Source organism: Taudactylus pleione, unplaced genomic scaffold (genome assembly GCF_031769625.1).
Source record: "Taudactylus pleione unplaced genomic scaffold, aTauple2 ptg000743l, whole genome shotgun sequence".
Classification (NCBI taxonomy): domain Eukaryota; kingdom Metazoa; phylum Chordata; class Amphibia; order Anura; family Myobatrachidae; genus Taudactylus; species Taudactylus pleione.
The window spans coordinates 418045-430864 of NW_028285145.1; the positions used below are offsets into that span (position 1 = coordinate 418045).

The following is a 12820-nucleotide window of genomic DNA, read 5'->3' on the forward strand; positions in this document are numbered from 1 at the left end:
GCTAGAGATGTACAGGGCGATCGCTCTCAGGGAAGACGTCACTCGCTATGGTCCCGTGTGCTAGAGATGTACAGGGCGATCGCTCTCAGGGAAGACGTCACTCGCTATGGTCCCCTGTGCTAGAGATGTACAGGGCGATCGCTCTCGGGGAAGACGTCACTCGCTATGGTCCCCTGTGCTAGAGATGTACAGGGCGATCGCTCTCGGGGAAGACGTCACTCGCTATGGTCCTTTGTGCTAGAGATGTACAGGGCGATCGCTCTCGGGGAAGACGTCACTCGCTATGGTCCCCTGTGCTAGAGATGTACAGGGCGATCGCTCTCAGGGAAGACGTCACTCACTATGGTCCCCTGTGCTAGATATGTACAGGGCGATCGCTCTCAGGGAAGACGTCACTCGCTATGGTCCCGTGTGCTAGAGATGTACAGGGCGATCGCTCTCAGGGAAGACGTCACTCGCTATGGTCCCGTGTGCTAGAGATGTACAGGACGATCGCTCTCAGGGAAGACGTCACTCGCTATGGTCCCCTGTGCTAGAGATGTACAGGACGATCGCTCTCAGGGAAGACGTCACTCGCTATGGTCCCCTGTGCTAGAGATGTACAGGGCGATCGCTCTCAGGGAAGACGTCACTCGCTATGATCCCGTGTGCTAGAGATGTACAGGGCGATCGCTCTCAGGGAAGACGTCACTCGCTATGGTCCCGTGTGCTAGAGATGTACAGGGCGATCGCTCTCAGGGAAGACGTCACTCGCTATGGTCCCGTGTGCTAGAGATGTACAGGGCGATCGCTCTCAGGGAAGACATCACTCGCTATGGTCCCGTGTGCTAGAGATGTACAGGGCGATCGCTCTCAGGGAAGACGCAACTCGCTATGGTCCCGTGTGCTAGAGATGTACAGGGCGATCGCTCTCAGGGAAGACGTCACTCGCTATGGTCCCGTGTGCTAGAGATGTACAGGGCGATCGCTCTCAGGGAAGACGTCACTCGCTATGGTCCCCTGTGCTAGAGATGGTGGTGTAAGGACCAGTAATGTATTATAGATAGAGGGTGTAACTGGGAAAATGCTATAATGAGTGAGATGATGACGGCAGCTGCTGGTGGTGTAAGGACCAGTAATGTATTATAGATAGGGGGTGTAACTGGGAAGATGCTATAATGAGTGAGATGATGATGGCAGCTGCTGGTGGTGTAAGGACCAGTAATGTATTATAGATAGGGGGTGTAACTGGGAAGATGCTATAATGAGTGAGATGATGATGGCAGCTGCTGGTGGTGTAAGGACCAGTAATGTCGGTAGTCGGTGACCAGCGTGAGATGCGTATATTAGGGACGTCTGATTAGCTTCTGTGTCCTATCAGCGTTGGGTGCAGCTATCGTTCTGTCCTCTTATTGTTACGTGTACGTGTTCGGGCTCTGCAGTGCTTTCTATGTACAGGTATAGAGCGTCCGTGTGCTGTAGGGAACATTATGCCTTGTAATTGCAAAGGAAATCTTCTTAAGGGGGATAATTAGCTTTAATTGTACATTTCGTGTAAGTGAGGTGATTAAAGACGTAATATTAGCAGATAGTAAGAAGTAAGTTCCTTCTCTGAGATATATGAGCAGCTCGTGGTCCTGTCACACCCGGTGCGCAGTGTACGCTAGAGGCTGATTTATTAATGGTCTACGTGGCGGATGTGTGTAGTTACATATCTATATAGATATATGTGAAGCCAACATTAATATGCTTTTTGTGTATATATCCTTTATGAACGTACAGTATTGCTGACGGCGGTTTTGGTTCGTTTTGCACAAAATAAAATCCTGATACGTGTTTTTTTATATAGCTGTATCTGTCTCTGTGTCCGCCATTTGTGCTGTCACGTTTCCCTGTGCCACAGGCAATGCGCACGTGACGTCACTACCCATCGGCTGAGTCAGCCATGTGAGTAAATGGAAAGCCAGTGACCCACCGAATTCCGATCACCCTGATCTTCCGGGGCCATTGCTGGTGTGAGACGTATAACACACAGCGACCTACGGGCATTAGCTAATATGTGACCTACACCATCAGGAGACGTCGCCACTGGTATGTGCTGGGCTGCTTCCCTTGTGGGTAATCCAGTCCTGGGCCCGGCGCCTACTAAACCAAAGCCCTCATAGCGTTGTGTAGAAGATGTGCCAGGCCCTGATGCTGTGTCTGTGTACCCTGTAATTGTGTGTATACCACCCCCAGCCCTATATACTGCACGTGCATTGTGGTAATGTAACAGATGTATTTCTGTACAGGGAGCTGGGGTCTCCTGTCCACGTGGACGCCGTTTCCTCCTCTCAGACCTCTATGTGGTATATGGTGCTGCCTCGTATTACAGTACGCAGGAGATTGCCTGTGATCAGCTCAGGCGAGGATGGAGGTGGCGCGGTGTAGTGTAACCTCCTCCATCCCAGGAATTACATGTTACAGGACCTCTCCCCAGAGGACAATGACGCACGCAGCCCCCAGGGACCACTTGTGATAGTAAGAGGCCGCACAGATGGTGTAATGGTTAGTAATGCATTACTGCCTCACAGCGCTGAGGTCTTGGGTTCAGTTCTCACCACGGCCCTACCTGTGTGGAGTTTGTATATTCTCCCTGTGCTTGCGTGGGTTTCCTCCAGGTACTCCGGTTTCCTCCCACACTCCAAAAATATACTGGTAGGTTAATTTGCTCCCAACACAAATTAACCCTAGTGTGTATGTGTGTGAGCATGTGATAGGGAATATAGATTGTAAGCTCCACTGGGGCAGAGACTGATGTGAATGGTAAGATATTCTCTGTAAAGCGCTGCGGAATATGTGTGCGCTATATAAATAACTGGTAATAAATAAATAATAAATAACTGGTAATAAGAGGCCTGGGGCCGTGCATTTGTCTGCGGGGGTCCCTATAGATTAAACATCTTCCATTGAGTGATGAGGATCATTACCCGTCATTTGGGGCTTCCTATGGAGCAGCAGCAGTGAGCGGAAATAGTTTTGGATATGGCCGAACCACATTATCTAGGTCATGGTTTACCAACCTGGGGTACTACGTGTCTCCTAATTCTGCATGTTCTTGTCAAATATCTGTGTCTGCGTGTGATTGCAGTGTGTGTACAGTGTGTGTGATTGCTGTGTGTGTGTGATTGCTGTGTGTGCAGTGTGTGTGATTGCTGTGTGTGTGCGGTGTGCACGCTGTGGGTGTGCAGTGTGTGATTGCAGTGTGTGATTGCAGTGTGTGCTTGCTGGGTGTGTGTGGGTGTGCAGTGTGTGATTGCTGGGTGTGTGTACAGTGTCTGTGTGTGTGTGCAGTGTGTGATTGCTGTGTGTGGGTGTGCAGTGTGTGTGATTGCTCTATGTGCAGTGTGTGTGTGATTGTGTGATTGCTGTGTGTGTGATTGCTGTGTGTGTAGTGTGTGTGTGATGGCTGTGTGTGTGCGGTGTGCACGCTGTGGGTGTGCAGTGTGTGATTGCTGTGTGGGTGTGCAGTGTGTGATTGGGTGTGTGTGTGTGATTGCAATGTGTGCTTGCTGGGTGTGTGCAGTGTGTGGGTGCTGGGTGTGCAGTGTGTGGGTTTTGGGTGTGCAGTGTGTGATTGCTGTGTGTGTGCAGTGTGTGATTGCTGTGTGTGCAGTGTGTGGGTGTGCAGTGTGTGTGGGTGTGCAGTGTGTGATTGCTGGGTGTGTGTAGTGTGTGTGCAGTGTGTGGGTGTGCAGTGTGTGGGTGCTGAGTGTGCAGTGTGTGAGTGCGTAGTGTGTGATTGCTGTGTGTGCAGTGTGTGGGTGTGCAGTGTGTGTGGGTGTGCAGTGTGTGATTGCTGTGTGTGGGTGTGCAGTGTTTGTGTGGCCTCTATTACACTACAGGGTTAGCAGATAACCCTGGCAGTGATTGTGGTGGTACCAGACCAGCCCCTAAAGGCAGAGTGCCTCCTAGTTCCTGCTGTATGGGGATACTGAATGAGTTCCTGCTGTATGGGGATGATGAGTGAGTTCCTGCTGTATGGGGATAATGAGTGAGTCCCTGCTGTATGGGGATAATGAGTGAGTCCCTGCTGTATGGGGATAATGAGTGAGTCCCTGCTGTATGGGGATAATGAGTGAGTTCCTGCTGTATGGGGATGATGAGTGAGTTCCTGCTGTATGGGGATGATGAGTGAGTTCCTGCTGTATGGGGATAATGAGTGAGTTCCTGCTGTATGGGGATACTGAGTGAGTTCCTGCTGTATGGGGATACTGAGTGAGTTCCTGCTGTATGGGGATACTGAGTGAGTTCCTGCTGTATGGGGATACTGAGTGAGTTCCTGCTGTATGGGGATACTGAGTGAGTTCCTGCTGTATGGGGATAATGAGTGAGTTCCTGCTGTATGGGGATACTGAGTGAGTTCCTGCTGTATGGGGATAATGAGTGAGTTCCTGCTGTATGGGGATACTGAGTGAGTTCCTGCTGTATGGGGATAATGAGTGAGTTCCTGCTGTATGGGGATAATGAGTGAGTTCCTGCTGTATGGGGATGATGAGTGAGTTCCTGCTGTATGGGGATAATGAGTGAGTTCCTGCTGTATGGGGATAATGAGTGAGTTCCTGCTGTATGGGGATAATGAGTGAGTTCCTGCTGTATGGGGATACTGAGTGAGTTCCTGCTGTATGGGGATACTGAGTGAGTTCCTGCTGTATGGGGATGATGAGTGAGTTCCTGCTGTATGGGGATGATGAGTGAGTTCCTGCTGTATGGGGATGATGAGTGAGTTCCTGCTGTATGGGGATAATGAGTGAGTTCCTGCTGTATGGGGATAATGAGTGAGTTCCTGCTGTATGGGGTTAATGAGTGAGTTCCTGCTGTATGGGGATACTTATGTGCGCTTACAGTTTGGGAAATAGGCGCTAAGCGTTCTGTTCTGCTATTGAAGAGTAATAAAGTAAATAAGTAAATGTTGTGATTATATGTAAGTGATTATACTGAGCGTTCATGTGTCTTCTTTCCCCATACATGAGGAGCGGCTGCTCACCCTGGGGGTACTTCTGTCCTCTGTGTTAGAGGCCGGCACCAGCTTGTGCGTGCGCGGCTATAGCGGGTTACTATTATAGATGTGGCATTGCAGCTGTTTATGGGAGATTTCCATGTGAGTATTAGCCCGGAGAATAATCACTATATCAGCGACTTGTGCTTTATCTCATCGTCCTCTGTTTAACCCTTTTGCGCTGTCTGGATACAGACCACGCGCTGGCTTTGCGCTGTGCTTTGTTCCCTGTTGTACTGATTTCCTCCAGCACTAAGATCAGGGTGCGTTGTGTCATTATTTACCAGCGGTGTCATGTGCAGGTTGGGGCATAAGTGTTTAATTTCTCTGGGAATGCGTTATTGTGTGATCATGTTATATCATTGTTACAGGAGCCTAGTGACTTACCTCTGACTTCCTAATCAGTATACGTCAGGATACAGGAGCCTAGTGACTTACCTCTGACTTCCTAATCAGTATACGTCAGGGTACAGGAGCCTAGTGACTTACCTCTGACTTCCTAATCAGTATACGTCAGGATACAGGAGCCTAGTGACTTACCTCTGACTTCCTAATCAGTATATGTCAGGGTACAGGAGCCTAGTGACTTACCTCTGACTTCCTAATCTGTATACGTCAGGGTACAGGAGCCTAGTGACTTACCTCTGACTTCCTAATCAGTATACGTCAGGGTACAGGAGCCTAGTGACTTACCTCTGACTTCCTAATCAGTATACGTCAGGGTACAGGAGCCTAGTGACTTACCTCTGACTTCCTAATCAGTATACGTCAGGGTACAGGAGCCTAGTGACTTACCTCTGACTTCCTAATCAGTATACGTCAGGGTACAGGAGCCTAGTGACTTACCTCTGACTTCCTAATCAGTATACGTCAGGGTACAGGACATGCAGAGGGAGTAGCATCAGGTGGGATAGGACATGCAGATGGAGTAGCATCAGGTGGATGTAATTGTATATGCTCCTAGTTGCTGTATAATAGGCAGCGCTGCTCCTGCAGATTGTATATGAGAGGACACCGGTAATCAGGGACTGGAATCATTAGCTCGATGTGGCTGTGCGCTTTGTTGTATACTGTATATACATTGTGTGCGCTGTGTGGGATACTGTACATACATTGTGTGCGCTGTGTTGGATACTGTACATACATTCTGTGCGCTGTGTTGGATACTGTATATACATTCTGTGCGCTGTGTTGGATACTGTATATACATTCTGTGCGCTGTGTTGGATACTGTATATACATTCTGTGCGCTGTGTTGGATACTGTATATACATTGGGTGCGCTGTGTTGGATACTGTATATACATTGGGTGCGCTGTGTTGGATACTGTACGTACATTGTGTGCGCTGTGTTGGATACTGTACGTACATTGGGTGGGCTGTGTTGGATACTGTACATTGGGTGGGCTGTGTTGGATACTGTACATACATTGGGTGCGCTGTGTTGGATACTGTACATACATTGGGTGCGCTGTGTTGGGTACTGTACATACATTCGGTGCGCTGTGTGGGATACTGTACATACATTCTGTGCGCTGTGTTGGATACTGTACATACATTCTGTGCGCTGTGTTGGATACTGTACATACATTGTGTGCGCTGTGTTGGATACTGTACATACATTCTGTGCGCTGTGTTGGATACTGTACATACATTGTGTGCGTTGTGTTGGATACTGTACATACATTGTGTGCGCTGTGTGGGATACTGTACATACATTCTGTGCGCTGTGTGGGATACTGTACATACATTGTGTGCGCTGTGTTGGATACTGTACATACATTGTGTGCGCTGTGTGGGATACTGTACATACATTGGGTGCGCTGTGTGGGATACTGTACATACATTGGGTGCGCTGTGTGGGATACTGTACATACATTGGGTGCGCTGTGTGGGATACTGTACATACATTGTGTGCGCTGTGTGGGATACTGTACATACATTGTGTGCGCTGTGTTGGATACTGTACATACATTCTGTGCGCTGTGTTGGATACTGTACATACATTCTGTGCGCTGTGTTGGATACTGTACATACATTGTGTGCGCTGTGTTGGATACTGTACATACATTGTGTGCGCTGTGTGGGATACTGTACATACATTCTGTGCGCTGTGTTGGATACTGTACATACATTGGGTGCGCTGTGTTGGGTACTGTACATACATTGGGTGCGCTGTGTTGGATACTGTACATACATTGGGTGCGCTGTGTTGGATACTGTACATACATTGGGTGCGCTGTGTTGGATACTGTACATACATTGGGTGCGCTGTGTTGGATACTGTACATACATTGGGTGCGCTGTGACGGATACTGTACATACATTGGGTGCGCTGTGACGGATACTGTACATACATTGGGTGCGCTGTGACGGATACTGTACATACATTGGGTGGGCTGTGACGGATACTGTACATACATTGGGTGGGCTGTGACGGATACTGTACATACATTCTGTGGGCTGTGACGGATACTGTACATACATTGGGTGGGCTGTGACGGATACTGTACATACATTGGGTGGGCTGTGACGGATACTGTACATACATTGGGTGCGCTGTGTGGGATACTGTACATACATTGGGTGCGCTGTGTGGGATACTGTACATACATTGGGTGCGCTGTGTGGGATACTGTACATACATTGGGTGCGCGCTGTGTGGGATACTGTACATACATTCGGTGCGCTGTGTGGGATACTGTACATACATTGGGTGCGCGCTGTGATGGATACTGTACATACATTGGGTGGGCTGTGTAAGCTCACATTCCTTCCTTCCTTTCTTGCAGTCACAATGAGAGGAAAGTAACGTGTAAGCACCCGGTGACTGGCCAGCCGTCCCAGGACAACTGTATCTTCGTGGTGAATGACCAGTGAGTGTTATCCGTACTCTTGTATTTTATATTATGTCCAAGAACTATTTTAGTGTATAAAAGGGATTGCTCAGAGACAGTGATGGACCACCCAAAGACAGAGATGTAATGACCAGGGACCACCCAAAGACAGAGATGTAATGACCAGGGACCACCCAAAGACAGATGTAATGACCAGGGACCACACAAAGACAGAGATGTAAAGACCCGGGACCGCCCAGAGACAGCGGTGTAAAGACCCGGGACCGCCCAGAGACAGCGGTGTAAAGACCCGGGACCGCCCAGAGACAGCGGTGTAATGACCCGGGACCGCCCAGAGACAGCGGTGTAATGACCCGGGACCGCCCAGAGACAGCGGTGTAATGACCCGGGACCGCCCAGAGACAGCGGTGTAATGACCCGGGACCGCCCAGAGACAGCGGTGTAATGACCCGGGACCGCCCAGAGACAGCGGTGTAATGACCCGGGACCGCCCAGAGACAGCGGTGTAATGACCCGGGACCGCCCAGAGACAGCGGTGTAATGACCCGGGACCGCCCAGAGACAGCGGTGTAATGACCCGGGACCGCCCAGAGACAGCGGTGTAATGACCCGGGACCGCCCAGAGACAGCGGTGTAATGACCCGGGACCGCCCAGAGACAGCGGTGTAATGACCCGGGACCGCCCAGAGACAGCGGTGTAATGACCCGGGACCGCCCAGAGACAGCGGTGTAATGACCCGGGACCGCCCAGAGACAGCGGTGTAATGACCCGGGACCGCCCAGAGACAGCGGTGTAATGACCCGGGACCGCCCAGAGACAGCGGTGTAATGACCCGGGACCGCCCAGAGACAGCGGTGTAATGACCCGGGACCGCCCAGAGACAGCGGTGTAATGACCCGGGACCGCCCAGAGACAGCGGTGTAATGACCCGGGACCGCCCAGAGACAGCGGTGTAATGACCCGGGACCGCCCAGAGACAGCGGTGTAATGACCCGGGACCGCCCAGAGACAGCGGTGTAATGACCCGGGACCGCCCAGAGACAGCGGTGTAATGACCCGGGACCGCCCAGAGACAGCGGTGTAATGACCCGGGACCGCCCAGAGACAGCGGTGTAATGACCCGGGACCGCCCAGAGACAGCGGTGTAATGACCCGGGACCGCCCAGAGACAGCGGTGTAATGACCCGGGACCGCCCAGAGACAGCGGTGTAATGACCCGGGACCGCCCAGAGACAGCGGTGTAATGACCCGGGACCGCCCAGAGACAGCGGTGTAATGACCCGGGACCGCCCAGAGACAGCGGTGTAATGACCCGGGACCGCCCAGAGACAGCGGTGTAATGACCCGGGACCGCCCAGAGACAGCGGTGTAATGACCCGGGACCGCCCAGAGACAGCGGTGTAATGACCCGGGACCGCCCAGAGACAGCGGTGTAATGACCCGGGACCGCCCAGAGACAGCGGTGTAATGACCCGGGACCGCCCAGAGACAGCGGTGTAATGACCCGGGACCGCCCAGAGACAGCGGTGTAATGACCCGGGACCGCCCAGAGACAGCGGTGTAATGACCCGGGACCGCCCAGAGACAGCGGTGTAATGACCCGGGACCGCCCAGAGACAGCGGTGTAATGACCCGGGACCGCCCAGAGACAGCGGTGTAATGACCCGGGACCGCCCAGAGACAGCGGTGTAATGACCCGGGACCGCCCAGAGACAGCGGTGTAATGACCCGGGACCGCCCAGAGACAGCGGTGTAATGACCCGGGACCGCCCAGAGACAGCGGTGTAATGACCCGGGACCGCCCAGAGACAGCGGTGTAATGACCCGGGACCGCCCAGAGACAGCGGTGTAATGACCCGGGACCGCCCAGAGACAGCGGTGTAATGACCCGGGACCGCCCAGAGACAGCGGTGTAATGACCCGGGACCGCCCAGAGACAGCGGTGTAATGACCACGGGACCGCCCAGAGACAGCGGTGTAATGACCACGGGACCGCCCAGAGACAGCGGTGTAATGACCACGGGTCCGCCCAGAGACAGCGGTGTAATGACCACGGGTCCGCCCAGAGACAGCGGTGTAATGACCCGGGACCGCCCAGAGACAGCGGTGTAATGACCACGGGACCGCCCAGAGACAGCGGTGTAATGACCACGGGACCGCCCAGAGACAGCGGTGTAATGACCACGGGACCGCCCAGAGACAGCGGTGTAATGACCACGGGACCGCCCAGAGACAGCGGTGTAATGACCACGGGTCCGCCCAGAGACAGCGGTGTAATGACCACGGGTCCGCCCAGAGACAAATGTATAATGACTCGGGTCCGCCCAGAGACAGAGGTGTAAATCCTAAAATTATGACGCGGGACCACCCAGAGACAGAGGTGTAATGACCCGGGACCTGTCCTGATACCTTACATTGCTGGGAGTTTGGCAGCTGATTTATGTGGGCGCAGACCTGTCCTGATACCTTACATTGCTGGGACTTTGGCAGCTGATTTATGTGGGCGCAGACCTGTCCTGATCTCACTGGTTTGCACTAACGTTTTGCTTTTTTATTATTGACCTTTAAGGTAGAACCTTTTATTACTTTTTATTTAATAAATGTTGAATATTACTCTTATCAGCGGCACCATTGTATTTACTGAATATCTATATATTTTTATTGGTAATATAGATTTTTTATTAATAGCCGTTAACCCTTTATAGTGCTGTGTCCTCCTGTAGTGTCTCTCTTACAGGAGGCTGGCACCCTACTTTACTGCTGCTTTGGGCTTAGTTGGCAGTGCCAGTGTGGGTCACCTTTTGCTTTGCTTGATATATGCATTGGCTGTATTCTTATATCACTGTAACCTTGATGTCCTGGTGACACGTCTCTTTATTCCTTTATAGGGCGTCCTCAACAATGACGTCTCAGGAGACAAAAGACCGAACCCTGAGCGTTACCAGTGATAATTCCAACTGCATCCCTGACTCTGCTGCAAACCCTACTAGCGATCTTACCAGGGTAAGTGTCTGCCTTTACCCGGCCGCGCTGTACAGCTGACCCACCTGCTGCCATCTTCCTTGGACTGTTCGACTAAACTGTCCGAACTTTGTCCCAGGTGATCATCTCTGGTGGGTAACAGGTGATGGGTGAAGCAGATGCAGTGGGTGATGGCGTGGTCATCTTGTGTGTGACATTGCACAGCGCTGTTCTGTATTTATGCACCTCTAATGACCTTCTCATAGACTTAAGCTGGCCACACATCTAAAGATTATCTGTCCAACCAGCCAACTAGTTGATTGGTTGGAATGAAAATCTGGTAAGGTATGATATTAAATGACAATCAGCAATTTGCTCCCAAAAGCTGGAAAATGGACCAAAACTGTTGTTTGAACAAATAGTTTAGATCAAACATTTAACAAACTTGTCTGACGCCATTTTCATCTGTTTTCTGGCATTTAGGAGCAAATTGCTGATCATCAGTTACTCCCATACGTTACCAGATTCTCATTCCAACCAATCAACTAGTTGGCTGGTTGGATGTGTGACCTGCTTTACTGTATGGTGACGTCCCAATAACAGATAGATACCTACTGAATGTTTATTGTGGTAATAATAATGTCCCCACTAATCTCTGGCTATATGTACTGAGATGTCTCCCACTAGAGGCGGGCTGATGGGACTGTAACGTAGCGTATCGCATGCACCCGCAGTCGCACACAGAGTATTGGCACGCCGCATGTCATTTTAATCAGCAGAAGTTGCTTGTGTGAATAAGACTCATTTCAAGTGGAAAAGTTGCATGAAAGACGCTCGATGCTACAGAGTCACGCCATGGCATGGCACGACAAGAAGGGCTGTTTAACGCGCAAAGAGGCTAGAGGACACATCTGTATGTACTGAGGCGTCATCCGCTAGACACAGGCTGGAGAGACGAACGTCACCCGCTAGACGCAGGCTGGAGAGACTGGCACGTCACCCGCTAGACGCAGGCTGGAGAGACTGGCACGTCACCCGCTAGACGCAGGCTGGAGAGACTGGCACGTCATCCGCTAGACGCAGGCTGGAGAGACTGGAACATCACCCGCAGGCTGGAGAGACTGGAACGTCACCCGCAGGCTGGAGAGACTGGCACGTCACCCGCTAGACGCAGGCTGGAGAGACTGGCACGTCACCCGCTAGACGCAGGCTGGAGAGACTGGCACGTCACCCGCTAGACGCAGGCTGGAGAGACTGGCACGTCACCCGCTAGACGCAGGCTGGAGAGACTGGCACGTCACCCGCTAGACGCAGGCTGGAGAGACTGGCACGTCACCCGCTAGACGCAGGCTGGAGAGACTGGCACGTCACCCGCTAGACGCAGGCTGGAGAGACTGGCACGTCACCCGCTAGACGCAGGCTGGAGAGACTGGCACGTCACCCGCTAGACGCAGGCTGGAGAGACTGGCACGTCACCCGCTAGACGCAGGCTGGAGAGACTGGCACGTTAACCACTAGAGCTGTGCTAAATGGACAGAGAAGACTATAACACTAGCTCCCCAGACTGGAAGTTAATGCTGCGTATGTAATAGACAGACTGACGTGTGACTGATGTGCAGCTGTACTGAGGACAATGTCATGCATTGAGTTACAGTCATGTGACTCGCCCACTTCTCTTACTCTGTGTAATTGCTGTATGCCTGGATACCTATGGTGCTGTTCCCTATATTGTGTGTACATCTCCCACACTTCCCTCCCCCTCACACCAATGTTACATTTCTATACAGCGTCCTGGAGTCACCATATAAAGACTCTGTTGCTGACTAAGTGTGGCAACAGCTGCACGTAATATGGGCTGTACATTCTCTCTTCCTTTCAGTAATAAGTGCTCTTGGTCGCTCTTCTTAAACAAATGAGTCTTAGACAGTTTGTTCCACTTGTCCGGTACAATACCAGTTACTCTCTTATGCACATTTGGACAACT

At 51.5% G+C, this 12820-nt stretch overlaps 1 protein-coding gene across 8 annotated transcripts in view; it reads left to right on the forward strand.

The window, feature by feature from the left end:
- PLEKHA5 (pleckstrin homology domain containing A5) overlaps positions 1-12820 on the forward strand; it is a 236992-nt gene that overhangs the window by 93139 nt on the left and 131033 nt on the right. For all 8 annotated transcript variants that reach the window (XM_088457176.1, XM_088457173.1, XM_088457172.1 and 5 more), the window contains 2 exons: positions 7809-7892; positions 10764-10878. In XM_088457176.1, coding sequence (XP_088313302.1) covers positions 7809-7892; positions 10764-10878 — 199 coding nt within the window. The remainder of the gene's footprint in view (positions 1-7808; positions 7893-10763; positions 10879-12820) is intronic.